The sequence below is a fragment of the Sorex araneus genome, chromosome X, assembly GCF_027595985.1.
Source record: "Sorex araneus isolate mSorAra2 chromosome X, mSorAra2.pri, whole genome shotgun sequence".
Classification (NCBI taxonomy): Eukaryota; Metazoa; Chordata; class Mammalia; order Eulipotyphla; family Soricidae; genus Sorex; species Sorex araneus.
Genome location: NC_073313.1, coordinates 164,943,589 through 164,960,181, shown reverse-complemented (window position 1 = coordinate 164,960,181; position 16,593 = coordinate 164,943,589). Strand labels below are relative to the sequence as shown.

The 16,593-nt window shown below is 54.7% G+C and overlaps 1 protein-coding gene across 3 annotated transcripts in view; it reads right to left on the bottom strand.

Annotated features, from left to right (window-relative positions):
• The window catches only part of RASAL2 (RAS protein activator like 2), a 247,788-nt gene that overhangs the window by 79,189 nt on the left and 152,006 nt on the right, over nt 1-16,593 (bottom strand). Inside the window, exon 1 of one of the 3 annotated variants that reach the window (XM_055121459.1) lies at nt 2,019-2,237. The exons of the other annotated variants lie outside the window; for them this stretch is intronic. Coding sequence (XP_054977434.1) covers nt 2,019-2,121 — 103 coding nt within the window. The 5' untranslated portion in view covers nt 2,122-2,237. Of the gene's footprint in view, nt 1-2,018; nt 2,238-16,593 lie in introns of those variants that run through there. 3 annotated transcript variants of the gene reach the window in all.

Genomic DNA, 16,593 nt, shown 5'->3' with positions numbered 1-16,593 from the left:
TGACGCTCAGAGGACCCTATGGGATGCCGGGGATCTAACTCAGGCCGCCGTGTGCAAAGCAAGCCCCTCCCCACTGTGCTATCAATCCAGCCCCAAACTGCCCACTTTTTTTTTGCTTTTTGGGTCACACCCGTTGATGCACAGGAGCTACTCCTGGCTCTGCACTCAGGAATCACTTCTGGCGGTGCTCCGGGACCCTATGGGATGCTGGGAATCAAACCCTGGTTGACCGCGTGCAAGGCAAACGCCCTCCCTGTTGTGCTATTGCTCCAGCCCCCCCACTTTTATTTGATCAAATTTGTTTTAGATAGAGCGGAGAAATCCCTCCCCCACCCACCCCAAGATTAATCTTGAAGTTATCACTGTCACTGTCGTCCCGTTGCTCAGCAATTTGCTCGAATGGGCACCAGTCACGTCTCCATGGTGAGACTTGTTGTGACTGTGTTTGGCATCTCGAATACGCCACGGGGAGCTTGCCAGGCTCTGTCATGCAGGTGGGATCCTCTCGGTAGCTTACCGGGCTTTCAGAGGGGCGGAGGAATCGAACCCGGGTTGGCCACATGCAAGGCCAAGGCACTACCTGCTGTGCTATTGCTCCAGCCCTATCTTGAAGTTATCGGGTGGCAATTCAGAGACAGATCATGTATCCTGCCTTTCTTCCCCAGGATGATGGGGTCTTCGAAATGGACGGAGGGCATTTGTACTCTTGTCTCCGTGTAAAGGGTTGTGGAAAAGGAAGCAACATTCAGAAATGAGGCTGTATCAGGCACGCACAGTTCTCCAAGTTACCCCAATGTCCCAGAGAAGTGAGGCTGTGACAAGCAAACGAAGATCTAAATATTAGGAGTTGGAGCAATAGTACATCGGGGAGGGTGTTTGCCTTGCACTTGACTGACCCAGGTTCGATCCCCGGCATCCCATGGGGTCCCCCGAGTACCGCCAGGTACTCAGGAGTAATTCCTGAGTGCACGAGCCAGGAGTAACCCCTGAGCATTGCTCTGTGTGACTCCCACTGAAAAAAGCAAAAAAAAAAAAAAAATCTAAATATTAGTCTTAATTTGGTCCTGAGTCTTTCCAGAACCAGACCTGATACGTTTCATCTCAACTGCCTGCAAAAGCGAATCGACCACATGACTGAAGTGAAACAAAACAGAAACATCAATAAGATGCCCAGGCCAAAAAGAAAAAAGAAAAAAAAAAGCACTAAAGGTAACCTTCGGAACCGCGGGGGGTGGAGGGGGAACGCTGGCTGGAGCAGGTCTCAGCAGACCCCGCCCACTTCTCGGTGCTTATATTTCGGGGACAGGTCTAGGTGTTCTGAGCAAAGTCCCGTTTCTGTCACAGGCAAACTTGCAGACGACAGCCGAGCCAGAGGCATTCGCCAGCAGAGGGGCTGAGGGTCCCAAGCGCTCCCTCTCTCCTCGCATTGAAGCCAGGGCGCGATTTAAAGCGGAACTTTGCCTCGCTTTATTCCTGCCGCGACCCCCGCCGTGCAGAACCCGTTTCCCTCGAAATGCACTGAAAAGGCAGCGTGCAGGGTGGCCAGCCATGGTCCCCCTGCTATGTCCTCCGCCGGCAGGCAGCCCTGTTTGAATCCCTGCCGCTCACTCACACCTTACACAAAGCCGGGCTCTTCTCTCTCACACACAAAGGCGCCCCCCCCAGGCCCCCTCGGGCCCCTGCCGCTTCAGCATCCGGCAACCCCCCCCTTCACCCCTCCCGGGGCTGCCGGTGAAAGTTTCGGAATCCGCCTGCCCGCCCGCCGGGCTGGCTGGCCAGGTGACAGGCGCACCCACCTCGCCCCACTCTTTGTTAGAGCAGAGAAGCCCCCCCTGGTCTCTGCAGCCCAGATGCAAACCCAACTTGACAAGGGGTCCCCAAACGCACAGCCCCACCCGTTGGAGACAAAAAGCAAAGACGTCGGCGGTGCCACCCGGATGGAGTCAAGAGTAGGGGGGGGGGTGTCACCCTGCCTGCGAAGGGGACAGCAGTGGGGTGAAGGGGCGCCCCTACCGTACCCAGGAACGCCAGCAGACTCTTCTCCTCCTCCGCGCTGCTGTCCAGCCACTCGGCGATGTCGCCGGGGGAGAGCGTCATTCTCCAGCCGGCAAACTTTTCCATGCAGGACACGGAGGGCGGCCGGGGGCCCGGGCGCGGGGGGCGCGGGCCGGGCCCCGACGACGACGACGACGCGGCAGGCCCGGCGGGCTGCTGGCGGGGCGGCGAGGGGCGCCGCGGTCCTCCCTCCTCCGACACCGTGTCTGTGGCATCAGGCCCACAGAGCAGGGGGGAGGGGAGGGGAGGGGAGTCTGGAGGGTTAAGCCGCGGGAGAGGAGAGGAGAGGCGCGGGGAGCGGGGCGCGGGGACCCGTTCCACAGCCAGGGCGCGCGCGGGCGCGGGCACGAGCCGGGTGGGGGGGGGGTTGGGGAGACTGAACAACAGTCTGTGTTGGATGACAGGAGGAAGGCAGGAGGGGAAATAAAGCCGGAGGATGCTCAGAGGCAAAGAAACGGTTTCTGCCGCTGCCGACCGGGGTTGGAGCAGCCGCCCGGCCACCCCGCACAATAGCTAATCAGTTAAGTGAAGCGGGAAGGGAAACAAAGGCAAAGGAACAGAGGCAGCGGTCGCTGGGGTGCTGGGGAGGCCCGTTTGGGGATTTCCTCAGCCCCCAGCCCTGCCCCCGTCCCTGGGGACCAGCCCAGACGCCCCCTTCAACCCCGGCAGGGCAGGGCAGGGCAGGGCAGGGCAGGGCAGGGCAGGTCAGGGTCGGAAGCTCTGCCCCCCCCCAACTCCGTCCCCACATCTCCCCCCCCCATCCACGCCGTCTCCTCCCCCCAGCTCGCATGGTGGCCGCATTGATTGGGAATAATGGAAGCTGGAACCGGGGCCAAGACACATTAAAGGATGTTACAGCCGCTCCCACGGGGCCGGCTTGGGGGCACCTCGGGGCCCGCCGGTCAATAGCTCAGGTTCTCAGGAGGCAGGCAGGGCGTGTGCGCGTGTGTGCGTGCGTGCGTGTGTGTCTGTGTGTGTGTGTGTGTGTGTGTGTGTGCAGGACAAGGAGAGTGTGTAAGAGGGTGTGTGGGTAAGGGGCGAGGGTGTGAGTGTGCGCCAGGGACGGGAGTGCGCGCAGGAAGGGAGAGAGAGAGAGAGAGAGAGAGAGAGAGAGAGAGAGAGAGAGAGAGAGAGAGAGAGAGAGGAAGAGTGTGGAAAGAAGGGGTGAGGGTGGAAGGGGAGGGTGTGGATGAGTAAAGGAAGAGGTGGGGGGAGCAATCGAGGAGGAGGGTGTGAGTGTGTGTGTGTCCGTGTGTGAGGAAGGAGGGTGTGTGCTTAAGAAGGAAGGTGAGTGAGTGTGAAGACAGCGGCGAGTGTGAAGGGAGCAGGTATGAAGGCAGTGGGTGGGTGTGAGGGGGCAGGGGTGAAGGCAGCGGGTAGGTGTTACAGTGGCAGGTGTGAAGGCAGGGGTTGGGTGTGAGGAGGGCAGGGGTGAAGGGAGGGGTTGGGTGTGAGGAGGGCAGGGGTGAAGGCAGGGGTGGGTGTGAGGGAAGCAGGGGTGAAGGCAGCGGGTGGGTGTGATGGTGGCAGGTGGGAAGGCAGGGATCGGGTGTGAGGGGGGCAGGGGTGAAGGCAGGGGTTGAGTGTGATGGTGGCAGGTATGAAGGCAGGGGTTGGGTGTGAGGGGAGCAGGTGTGAAGGCAGGGGTGAGTGTGATGGTGGCAGGGGTGAAGGCGGGGGTCGGGTGTGAGGGGGCAGGGGTGAAGGCAGAGAGTGGGTGTGACAGTGGCAGGGGTGAAGGCAGGGCTGGGTGTGAGGGGGGCAGGGGTGAAGGCAGGGCTGGGTGTGAGGGGGGCAGGGATGAAGGCAGGGGTTGGATGTAAGGGGGGCAGGGGTGAAGGCAGGGGTTGAGTGTGATGGTAGCAGGTGTGAAGGCAGGGGTCGGGTGTGAGGGTAGCAGGTGTGAAGGCAGGGGTCGGGTGTGAGGGAAGCAGGGGTGAAGGCAGGGGTGACTGTGATGGTGGCAGGGGTGAAGGCAGGGGGCGGGTGTGAGGGGGGCAGCTGTGGCTCAGGGACCGTCTCCAACTCTGGGACTTGGTCATCAGCCCCTGGCAGGCCCCGGCAGCCGGCGGTGTAGACCACCACCCACACCCCACACTGGCACGGCCGGCGGGAGCCGATTCCCCGCGCACACGGAGCCCAGGGGAGAGGCGTCCAGCAGAAGAGGGGACGGGGTCCAGCCCCCTGAGACCCCCGCGGTCCGCGCTCGGGGAGACGCAGGTCCCACGGTTCCTCCTGCGATGGGAGCCCAGCCCCGCCCCAAGCCACATCCTGGCAGCCCCGTCCCGTCCCTCCCTGCCCCTCCCTGCCTCCGGGCTGACTCCAGGCCCCCCAGGACACAGGCCCCCTTGAGGCTCCTCCTGGGACCCGCTGCTGACCAGCCCCTGCCATGGAGACGCCGCGTCACTCAGCGCTGACACCACACTGTGCCCGCCCTGAGTTTCGGACGGACTGACCCCGGCTGGTCACTCCAGGGTCCCTCGGTCACTCTCTCGCTCGTGCTCCCTCTCTCCTCTCTCTCCTCTCTCTCTTCCTTCCTCTCCCTCTCTCCTCTCTCTCTCCTCTTTCTCCATCTCTCTCCATCTCTCTCCCTCTCTCCATCTCTCTCCTCTCTCCCTTTCTCTCCTCTCCTCTCTCCCTCTCTCCCTTCCTCTCCCTCTCTCTCCATCTCTCTCCTCTCTCCATCTCTCTCCATCTCTCTCCTCTCTCTCCCTTTCTCTCCATCTCTCTCCCTCTCTCCTCTCTCCATCTCTCCTCTCTTTCTCCTCTCTCCATCTCTCTCTCCTTCCTCTCCATCTCTCTTTCTCCTCTCCTCTCTCCATCTCTTCCTCTCTCTCCCCTCTCTCTCCTTCTCTCCTCTCTCCCTCTCTCTTGTTTCTCTCCTGTCTCTCCCTCTCTCTCTCTCCTCCCCTCTCTCTCTCCCCTTCTCTTTCTCTCTCCCCCCTCTCCTCCTCCCTCACCCTCTCCCTCTCCCTCTCTCTCTCTCTCTCTATCTCTCTCATCCTGACCCCCAGGAAGGCACCGTGGCAGAGAGTGAGAGTGATTCGAGCCCCAGTGCCCTGGTGCCACCACAGGAGGACAGACTCTCTCAGCCAAGGGTTCGAGGAGCCATCCAATGACACACACATACCCCGAGTGAAGCACGGGGTGGGGGGGGGACCCAGGGACCACTTCTGCCAAGTCCCACAACCCAGGACGCAGCCGCCATGAGCAGGGGATGAGTCCATGTGACGCCTCATTCTGTCCCATCAACAGACAGAGGAGAGGGATGAAGGCGACAATAAAATTGGGCACAGTGACGTCAGAGAAGTTACAATAGTGTACACGTGAGGCAGACAAAGCCATGGTGGGGCGTTACAGTGGCTCCATGTTTCCATCGGTATTTTATATAAAACGACACAAGACAGAAAAAGGAGAAATGGGGGCTGGAGCGAGAGCACAGCGGGGAAGGCATTGGCCTGGCACGCGGCCGACCCCGGTTCGACTCCCAGCATCCCACAGGGTCCCCGAGCACTGCCAGGAGTGATTCCTGAGTGTAGAGCCAGGAGGAACCCCTGAGCATCGCTGGGTGTGACCTAAAAAGTCAAAAAGGAAGGAAGAAAGAAAGAAAGAAAGAAAGAAAGAAAGAAAGAAAGAAAGAAAGAAAGAAAGAAAGAAAGAAAGAAAGAAAGAAAGGAAGGAAGGAAGGAAGGAAGGAAGGAAGGAAGGAAGGAAGGAAGAAGGAAAGAAAGAGGGAAAGAAAGAACAAAAGGAAGGAAGAAAGAACAAAAGGAAGAAAGAAAGAAAGAAAGAAAGAAAGAAAGAAAGAAAGAAAGAAAGAAAGAAAGAAAGAAAGAAAGAAAGAAAGAAAGAAAGAAGGAAGGGAGGAAGGAAGGAAGGAAGAAAGAAAGAGGGAAAGAAAGAACAAAAGGAAGAAAGGAAGAAAGAAAGAAAGAAAGGAAGGAAGGAAGGAAGGAAGGAAGAAAGAAGGAAAGAAGGAAAGAAGGAAAGAAAGAGAAAGAAAAAGGAGAAATGCACATATGGACATACATACAAGACACTTTCTCAAACAGGTGTAGATGACATAACCAAAAAAGTTGTGTTTTTTTTTTAATTTTTTAAATCTTACTATTATAAGGTTGTTCACAATAATACGTTAGTCAACAGTCACAACAAGTCTCACAATGGAGACATTACTGGTGCTCGCTCAAGCAAATCGATGAACAACGGGACGACAGTGTGACAGTGCTATAGTATAACATGGAGTGACAACACAGTGGGGAGGGTGTTAGCCTTGCACGTGGCCGACCCGGGTTCAATTCCCAGCATCCCATAGGGTCCCCCAAGCACTGCCAGGAGTGATTCCTGAGTGCAGAGCCAGGAGGTGGCTCTGAGTATCGCCAGGTGGGACCCAAAAGGAAAAAAAAAAAGTTGGATTCTGTTATTACTTTAGTGGGAAGTGGGGGGGATCAAGCAGTCCCCCGGGAGCTAATCCGCCCTGCAAAGCACATGCCCAAATCCTCTGGCCACCTCAGCAACCCCAACAAAAAACTTTTCTTTCACATAGCCTTCTATCCTTTTTTTTTAAAAAAAGCTACTGAATATTCATGAGATATTCATGAAATAGTCACCTCGCCTTCCCGCATCCTGTTTGCGTTTCTGTCATACAATGATCCAACACCCTCGCTCCATCACTGCACATTTCCCACCACCCATGTCCCCGTTTCCCTCCCGCCACTCCCACCTCCCCAGCCCACCTCTATGGCAGACACTTCTTTTCTCTCTCTCTCTCTTCTTTTGTGCATTACGGTTTGCAATGCAAGTACTAAGAGGTTATCATGTTTGTTCAGGACATTCAATATTTTTATCAAGATGGTAAGGCTGGAGTAACTTTTTTTTTTTTTTTTTTTTGCTTTTTGGGTCACACCCGGCGATGCTCAGGGGTTCCTCGTGGCTCTGCACTCAGGAATCACTCCTGGTGGTGCTCGGGGGACCCTATGGGATGCTGGGACTCGAACCTGGGTCGGCCACGTACAAGGCAAATGCCCTCCCGCTGTACTATCGCTCCAGCCCCTGGAGTAGCTTTTTTTTTTTTTTTTAACTGGGTGGCAATTTTGGGGTGTGGCTGTGACTGCCGAGGCTTCTGAAAGTACAGGGAGGTGGGAGGAGGTAGCCGACCCCAACTTCGAGAAAGCCCGGAGATTTCAGTCACAAAACCCACATACCTGAATTTTCAGCAGATTATATCTCAATGAAGTCCGTCCTGAGACAGTGGAGTCAGGTTGGGGGCTATGGTGGCAATTTTGGATTGTGAAAGCAAGCGGCAGCTGGGGGTTTCTGCTTGGGCAGGCACCAGGCTGACACACCCCCACCCCTCTGATTTGCCCCGGTCTGTGCAGCCTTGCACGGGTCCAAGATTAACTACACTCTAGCCATCTATCTTTATCGAAACTGTAATGTACCACAGAAAACCGAGTCAAATATAAATGCAGAGTTTGGTGACCGGTACCGCCGTTGAAGAACTAGAACATCACCTGAAACCCCTAAGACCCTTTCTCCCCGTGCTGACCCCAACGCCCCTCTAGCATAAAGATACTTCCATTCTGCCTCCTGGGGCCGTGTCCAGAACGGACTCCGGGCTCTGTGCTCGGGCATTGCTCCTGCCGGTGCTCAGGGGCCACATTGGTTGCCAGGACGCAAACCTGAGTTGACCGCCGGCAGGGCAAGAGTCTTAACTCCTGAACTGTCTCTCCGGCTCCCGTCAATCTATTTCATGCACCCAAACGACCGTGTCTTGATTGCCATCGTCTCCTTAACCGCTGAGAGCTGAATAGGGCAAGTCCCCCCAACTTTTATTTCCCCGAGAACTTTTATTTATTTATGTACCCTCCGTCGAGGGTTAAGAATCAGGGACGCTGGGAGGGATAGTGGGAGCATTGGTGGAGGAGAATGGGCACTGGTGGAGGGATGTAAACCAAATGCAAACATGAAAGTTCATAAGTTTGTAACTGTACCTCACGGTGATTCACTAATAAAAATTAAAAAAAACAAAACAAAACAACAAAATGAGCTACATTTAACTTAGTCTTACACTGTTTTTCCCCAACTCCCAAAAAGTTTCTTTTCCTTTGTAGTCTACTTTCCAATAAACTTTTCTATTTCCAATTCTGGGGAAAAAAAAAATCAGGGACGCTGTCTCGTTTGCCAAGGCGTCAAAAATCAGATGAGCCGGACACGTAATGCGATTCAGAGACGACCGCTGGACTAGAGCTGTTACTGACTGGACTCTACGGGACGTCGAAAGACCATGTGGCCGCCCACCCACGAGAGGTCAGACTTCTTCGTCAAAACCCTGAATGAGGGCTGGAGCAATAGCACAGCGGGTAGGGCGTTTGCCTTGCACGCGGCCGACCCGGGTTCGATTCCCAGTATCCCATATGGTCCCCTGAGCACTGTCAGGGGTGATTCCTGAGTACAGAGCCAGGAGTAATCCTGTGCATCGCCAGGTATGACCCAAAAAGAAAAAAAAAAAACCTGAATGAATGATTTGAGGCTCTTCCTGTTCCTGGAGCGAGCAGATACCATTGGGCTACACTAGCACGGACAGGGACGAATGGGGACGTTACTAGTGCCTGCTTGAGCATATTGAAGATCAACAGGATGACACGTGATACAAGTGAAGTGATATTTATGCATTGCTTTTTGGGTCACACCCAGAGATGCTCAGGGGTTCCTCCTGGCTCTGCACTCAGGGATCATTCCTGGCCGTGCTCGGGGGACCCTATGGGATGCCAGGGATCGAACCCGGGTCAGCCGCGTGCCAGATCAACGCCCTCCCTGCTGTACTATCGCTCTGGCTCCTTCTCCGAGAACTTTTAATTACTTGTGGGTCTCTGGAGTCAAAGCGATTTCACGATGGATCTCTCTAGAAGTCCCTCTGAGAAAGCAGAGCTTGCCAGGCTCTGCTGTGTGGTGATTCAATGGAACAAAATAAAAAAGAAGAAACCGGGGCTGGAGCAATAGCACAGCGGGGAGGGTGTTGGCCTTGCACGCGGCCGACCCAGGTTCAATTTCCAGCATCCCATAGGGTTCCCTCGAGCACCGCCAGGAGTGATTCCTAAGTGCAGAGCCAGGAGTCAGCCCTGAGCATTGCCGGGTGGGACCCAAAAAAGCAAAAAAAAAAAAAAAAGAAAAAAAAGAAATTTTTACTAGGATTTAAAGGACAGAGGAAAGCAGCAGAAAATGAATCAATATTTTAATTCCAGACATACGATATACGATATTAACTGCTCTTCGCATTCTCCTCTCCTTTCTCGTAACGAAGTCTTGTGGGAGACTTTGGAGGCACCTTTGCGCACTCGGGCGATTCCTCGACAATAACTCCTTCCTATTCCCCAAAATAGTCTCTTTCGGAAAGATCCATTCCCGGTGCACTGATGGCTAGCAGACGTGTAATTGATTTTTGTTCGTGGAGCTTCTACGGACGGTCTCGCTACACTCAGGATCTTTAAAGGTGGGGGGGAGGGGAATTACTCAACGAACGATGACATCATCTGCCAGGTCATAAGAACTGCATGTATTTGCGATTCTTGCCTTCCCGTGCTTAGCTGCACCAAGACTTCCAAAATAGTGGGGAGTCGCCCGGTAAGGAACCAGAGACATCTGGCGTGGGCTTTATCTACCAGGAAAAGCTTTTATCTATTTCTTCATTGATTTATTTGCTTTTTGGGGTCACACTCCACGAAGTTCAGATCTGACTCCTGGCTCTGCACTCAGGAATCACTCCTGGTGGTGCTCAGGGGACCCTATGGGATGCTGGGAATCGAACCCTGGTTGGTGGTGTGCAAGGCAAATGCCCTCCCCGCTGTGCTATCGCTCCAGCCCCCAGAAAAGCTTTTAATCATTAAGAATGACTCTTGTGGGGGCTGGAGCGATAGATAGCACAACGGGGAGGGCATTTGCCTTGCACGTGACCGACCCGGATTCGATTCCCAGCATCCCATAGGTTCCCCCGAGCACTGCCAGGGGTGATTCCTGAGTGCAGAGCAAGGAGGAACCCCTGAGCATCACCGGGTGGGACCCAAAAAGCAAAAAAAGAAAAGAAACAGAAGGGCACTTGCTGAAGATTTTGCGGGCGGGGGTGTGTGGGGGGGAAGAAATCCCCTTTCTTTCATCAGAATAAGGAATTTTTTTAAAATTCTATTCCTGTCGGGGCCGGAGCGATAGCACAGCGGGTAAGGCGTTCGCCTTGCATGCGGCCGACCTGGGTTCGATCCCCGGCATCCCATATGGTCCCCCAAGCACCGCCAGGAGTAATTCCTGAGTGCAAAGCCAGGAGTAACCCCTGAGCATCGCTGGGTGTGACCCAAAAAGCAAAAAAATAAAATAAAATAAAATAAAATAAAATAAAATTCTATTCCTGTCCTGCCAAGAGTTAACTATGACTGCTTGTTGAAAGTGGATTATATGCGGGTTTTGCACCAAATGAGATGTCTTTGAAGATTTTTTCTCCTTGGGTTTCTTACTAATGAATTACCCATATTTCTTCAACACTAAATGGATTTCAAATTAAAGTTATAAACCTGTTTGTCAAAATGCATTATTCGATTGTTTCTGTTGGTTTGGCTTGGGGGTCACCCCTCACGACATTCAGGGCTGACTCCTGGCTCTGAGCTCAGGAATCATTCCTGGCGGTGCTCGGGGGACCCTGTGGGATGCCGGGATTGAACCTGGGTTCGCCACATGCAAGGCAAACGCCCTCCCAACTATGCCATCGCTCTGGCTCTTGCATTTCTGTATTTGCTAACATCGTGTTTAGGATCTAGACATCAAGTGACTGTCTAAGGCTGCCCTAAACTTGCAACGCTGCCAGGTAGGTTAACACACTCGTCTCCCAAATCAGGTGACGTGCAGGAAGACCATGCAATTTCAAATATTACCTTCCATAAATTTGTTACGACCACTTAAGCAGAGTCCTCTGGGCTCAGATGAGTCTGGAGGGAAAGATTTTTTTCCTACCGATTCCATTTCTTCACCAGTTAAGAGGACCCTGGCACATCGCTTCTCTACCAGTTTTACCCTGCTGAATTTTCCACGTTCCATTTCATCTCAATAATAATAAAAAAAATTACCACGGGGCTGGAGCGTACAGCGGGGAGGGTGTTTGTTTTTGCCATGCAAGCAGCCGACCTGGGTTCAATTCCCAGCATCCCATAGGGTCCCCCGAGCACTGCCAGGAGTGATTCCTGAGTGCAGAGCCAGGAGTCAGCCCTGAGCATCGCCGGGTGGGACCCAAAAAGCAAAATAAATAAATAAATAAAATTGAAAAATTGCTGTGACTAAAAGCTTAATAACATGACCAGCCCCCGCCAGCCTCCTCTTGCACCCTTCTGGCTGTCACCCTACCTGGATGAGCCCCGTCTCTACCCCTGTCACTAGGCCAAGGGGAGTGTGTCAAGAAATGGAATCAGGGGCTGGAGCCATAGCACAGCGGGGAGGGCATTGGCCTTGCATGCAGCTGACCCAGGTTCAATCCCCAGCATCCCATAGGGTCCCCCGAGCACTGCCAGGAGTGATTCCTGAGTGCAGAGCCGGGAGTCAGCCCTGAGCATCACCGGGTATGAGCCAAAAAGCAACGAAAAAAACTATTTTACAAAGTCACTATCACTGTCACTGTCATCTCGTTGCTCATCTATTGGCTCGAGCGGGCGCCAGTCATGTCTCCACGGTGAGACTTGTTGTGACTGTGTTTGGCATCTCGAATACACCACGGGGAGCTTGCCAGGTTCTGCTGTGCGGGCGGGATCCTTCGGTAGCTTGCCGAGCTCTCGAGAGGGACGGAGGAATCGAACCTGGGTCGGCCGCATCCAAGGCCAACGCCCTCCCCGCTGTGCTATTGCTCCAGCCTCTCCCTGGAGTTTCAACCCCACCAAATGTGGTGGGCGCTCTTAGAGTCTGGGCGGTGTGAGGCATGAGATGTCCAGGAACAGGTTCCCTTGAGGGTGAGGCTCGACCCAACCGTGTTGAGAGTGGCCGTGAGCCTGGCGGTGGTTGGTTCTGGAGGTTTCCAGTGGTCGGGGCTGGGTCCCTTGTGGCAGGGAGGGGTCTCACCGCTTCTGAGCCGCCCTGAGTGAAACAGCCTGGTGTGGGGTCTAGCGGCATGGCTTGGCCGGTGACGAGACTATCGGCCGCCAACCAGGCCGATGGGCACGGATGCCAAGCTCGGGCTCCTTTGCTCTCGCTCCCCAGTGGGGCTGTCAGCTGTGTGGGCATCCCGTCCCCCCGGCGCTTCCGCCGGTCCCCTGCACATGCGAGGGCGGGTCTGGGACTCTGTTCTGATGTGGGCTGGCGTGTCCCCGATGACTCACATGCGGAGGGGCGTCTTTCCCATCCCGGAGGCCCCTCGGATGCCCGTTTTGGGGGAGGTGGGCACGCACATCCGGCCTCTTCCACGAGGGGGCGGAGGAGCTGGCGTGCTCAGGGGGGTGAGGCTGAAAATAATGTTCTTGCCTCGGACTGTCAGGGAGAAAAACCCAGCAGTGGACGGGGTGGGACGTCAGAACAAGGCTTAGAGCCCCCTGGAAGGCCAGTGGGAGCGTGGGGAAGAGCCCGAGGCAGCCCACCTTTAAACGCAAGAACGAAGCGAGGGGCTGGAGCGATAGCACAGCGGGAAGGGCGTTGGCCTGGCACGCGGCCGACCCGGGTTCGATTCCCAGCATCCCATAGGGTCCCCTGAGCACTGCCAGGGGTGATTCCTGAGTGCAGAGCCAGGAATGACCCCTGTGCATCGCTGGGTCCCCCCCCAAAAAAAGAATGAATCGAGGGGCCAGAGCGATAGCACAGTGGGGAGGGCGTTGGAATGGCACGCGACCGACCCGGGTTCGATTCCCAGCATCCCATAGGGTCCTCAAACACTGCCAGAAATGATTCCTGGGTGTAGAGCCAGGAGTCGGCCCTGTGCATCATCGGGTGTGACCCAAAAAGCCAAAAAAAAAAAAAAAAAGAATGAAGCAAAACGAGGACGAGTTTCTGATTCCTGACTCCAGGAGAACCCTGCCGGAAGCTGCCATAAATCTCAGCACTTAGAGCAGTAAAACAGCCCCGACCAGGATGCTCCTTCCTTATTAATTAGCATTTTATTGTCAAACATCTTTTGCGCCCTGTTCACGGTTAAGATACGTTTCTAAGAAAAAGCAGTAGATAATTGGTTCGACTTTCCTTTGTGAAAAGAAATAAATAGAGGCCTGGAGTGATGGGACAGCGGGGAGGGCGTTTGCTTTGCACACGGCCCACACGGATTGGATCCTGGGCCAGGAGTGCAGAGCCAGAAGGAACCCCTGAGCATCGCTGAGTGTGACCCAAAAAGCAATACATTGATAAATAAAAATAAATAAATGGGAACTAGCGCGATAGCACAGCGGGGAGGGCCTTTGCCTTGCACATGGCCAACCCGGGTTCGATTCCCAACATCCCATAGGGTCCCCCAAGCACCATCAGGAGTAATTCCTGAGTGCAGAGCCAGGAGTAACCCCTGAGCATCGCCGGGTGTGACCCAAAAAGCAAATAAATAAATAAATAACAGAAAAAAAGGCCGCATTTCTGGTTTTAAATACTCTTTCATTTAACAATACACACACACACACAAATACACACACACACAAATACACACACACACACACACACACACACACACACACACACACACACACACCCGGAAGGGAAAAAAAAGCTGTCTCATCCAGGGCTGACCTAAATGGCTTTCAGAGACACAGGGCGTACACCTGAGATTTCCGCTCTTTTCACTCGAATTCTCTTTGCACAGCGAGAACATTCTGGCTTGGGAGGTGCTGACACGTGTGTGTGCTCGAGGCCGCTGGCCGCCCCCTGTGGGATGCTGGTGGTCTCTCCTCGGCTCCCTTCTTCAGAGCACGACTTTGGTTTGGCTGGTGAAGGCAAGGCCGTCTCCACCGTCTCTCAGAGGGGGGCGAGCACGCCACCCACTCCCGCCAGTAGAGACGCTTTATTTTTATTTATTTATTTATTTATTTATTTATTTGGCTTCTTGGCTCACACCCAGAGATGCTCAGGGCTGCCTCCTGGCTCTGCACTCAGGAATTATGTCAGGCAGTGCTGAGGGGGTGGGAGAAGGGGGGGGGTGCTAGGGCATGCCAGGGATCGAACCCAGGCCGGCTACATATAAAAGCAAACACTCCCTGCTGTACTATAGCTATAGCTTTGAAATTATTATTTTTTTTGTTTGTTTTTTGGGTCACACCCAGCGATGCACAGGGGTTCCTCCTGGCTCTGCACCCAGGAATCACTCCTGGTGGTGCTCAGGGGACCCTATGGGATGCTGGGAATCAAACCCGGGTCGGCGCGTGCAAGGCCAACGCCCTCCCTGCTGTGTAGCTTTGAAAATTTTATGCTCTGAAATGTTACCTGGAAAGGTTTGTTTACACTGTGACTGCAAAACCAGCAAATGAGTACAGATAGGGTAACTGCAATCAGATTTCCAAATCTGAGGAACAAGTTGCCGGAATGTTCAGGGCTACTGTCTTTGGGCTGCTATGGTGTATCGCTGAACTACTGTGGAGGAAAAAAATCCCTCAAAGAAACTGGCATGAATGCAAGGAAAGTATATGGGTGAGGGGCTGGAGCGATAGTATAGCGGGGCTTGCTTGCACGCAGCTGACCCGGGTTCGATGCCCGGCATCGCCTAGGGTCCCCCGAGCCCCGCCAGGAGTGATTCCTGAGTGCAGAGCCAGGAGTCAGCCCTGAGCATCGCCGGGTGGGACCCAAACAGAGGGGAAAAGAAGTATATGGGAGAGAAATGATGCAAATGAGCTAACCCCCAGCGCCTTCTTTTCTTTACCCAAGACATGCAAAACTCAGACGGAGGGAGACAGGATGTTACTTTCACCATCTGCAGGAGGCGGCTGGGCCATCCAGCCTGCTCTCTTTGAGGGACCGCGTCTCATTTTCAGAAAATATTCCTGAGAACCGTTGGAGAAGCATATGGGCAGACGCTGCCCAGCAAGCTCGCTGCGCTGTGTTCCTGGCAGACGCCGAGTGCCCTGCCCTGAGTGGATGGGTCACCCAGCCCGCCCGGTTCTCTCAGCCCTTCACACTGGGCTTTTCCTGGGGTTCTTTGGGGGCTCACTTGGCATTCCTTGGTTTAAAAAAAACAAAATGAGGGGCTGGAGCGATAGCCCAGTGGGGAGGGCGTTTGCCTTGCACGCGGCCGACCCGGGTCCGACCCCCAGCATCCCATATGGTCCCCCGAGCACCGCCAGGGGTGATTCCTGAGTGCAGAGCCAGGAGTCAGCCCTGAGCACCACTGGGTGTGACTCATAAAAGGAACAGTAGCACTGTCGCACTGTTGTCTCATTGTTCATCGATTTGCTCGAGCAGGCACCAGTCACGTCTCCAGGGTGAGACTTGTTGTGACTGTGTTGGCATCTCGAAGACGCCACGGGGAGCTCTCCAGGCTCTGCCGTGCGGGCGGGATCCTCTCGGTAGCTTGCCGGGCTCTCCGAGAGGGGCGGAAGAATCGAACCCGGGTCGGTACTAAGGACTTACTAAGGTAAGTAAGTAGGTAAGGACTTACTAAGGTACTCAGTACTTAGTACTACGGTACTAAAAAGGGCCTCTGAGTATCTGCGCTGAAAGCTTCCGAGCACCAACTGGGATCACACCTGGTAATTAAACGTGGAACTCGGATGGGCAAGCCCACGGGCAAAAACAATAAAATAAACAAGAACGTCGAGAAAGCCCTCGGAAGGACCAGGGGTGCCGTGACTCATGGCATCTTCCTGACTCACCAGCCCCTAGGAAGCACCTGGGCAGCGCCTCGGCCCGCTGCGGGAGAGAGAAGGAGCTATTTTAAGAATGCGCGCTGCAACTCCCCTGAAAAACCTGGTGAATCCTGTCTCCGTGACAAGCTGGGAAATAAAGACAAGCACCGCCGACACCTGCCACTAGGGGGCGAGCAAGAGCGGCGGGAGGAACCTGCCATCAGCCCCCAGGCGAGGTCCAGGAGGTCAGGGCAGCAGGACCCCAGTCACTGGGACCAGGGGGGTCCACGGGAAGGGACTCCCGGGACTCCAAGTGGGTCGCGACCCCGGGACTGGAGCAATGGACAGTGGGGAAGGCGCTGTGATGCATGAGTGTGACCCAGGGTCCATCCCCCGCACCCACGAGGGTCCCCGGGGGCCGCGGGCACAGGACGGGTCCCTGGGCACAGAGCCAGGTGTAAGCCCTGAGCAATGCAGGGTGGGAACCCCCCCACCCCACCCCCCAAAAAAAGCCACCAAAAATTCAGTCTGGCAGTTTTCACCAGGAGACGCAGAATTATATACTCAAGGGAGAGAGAAACCACAGCAGCAAATGGGGGAGTCACACGGTTTTGATGGACTACGACCCAATTTTTGTCACCGTATCACTGTCACTGTCATCCCATTGTTCATCGATTGACTGGAGCGGGCACCAGTAACGACATCCCCATTTGTCCCAGACCTGAGATTTTCACAGCCTCTCCTTACTCATCTTTCCCAACCATTG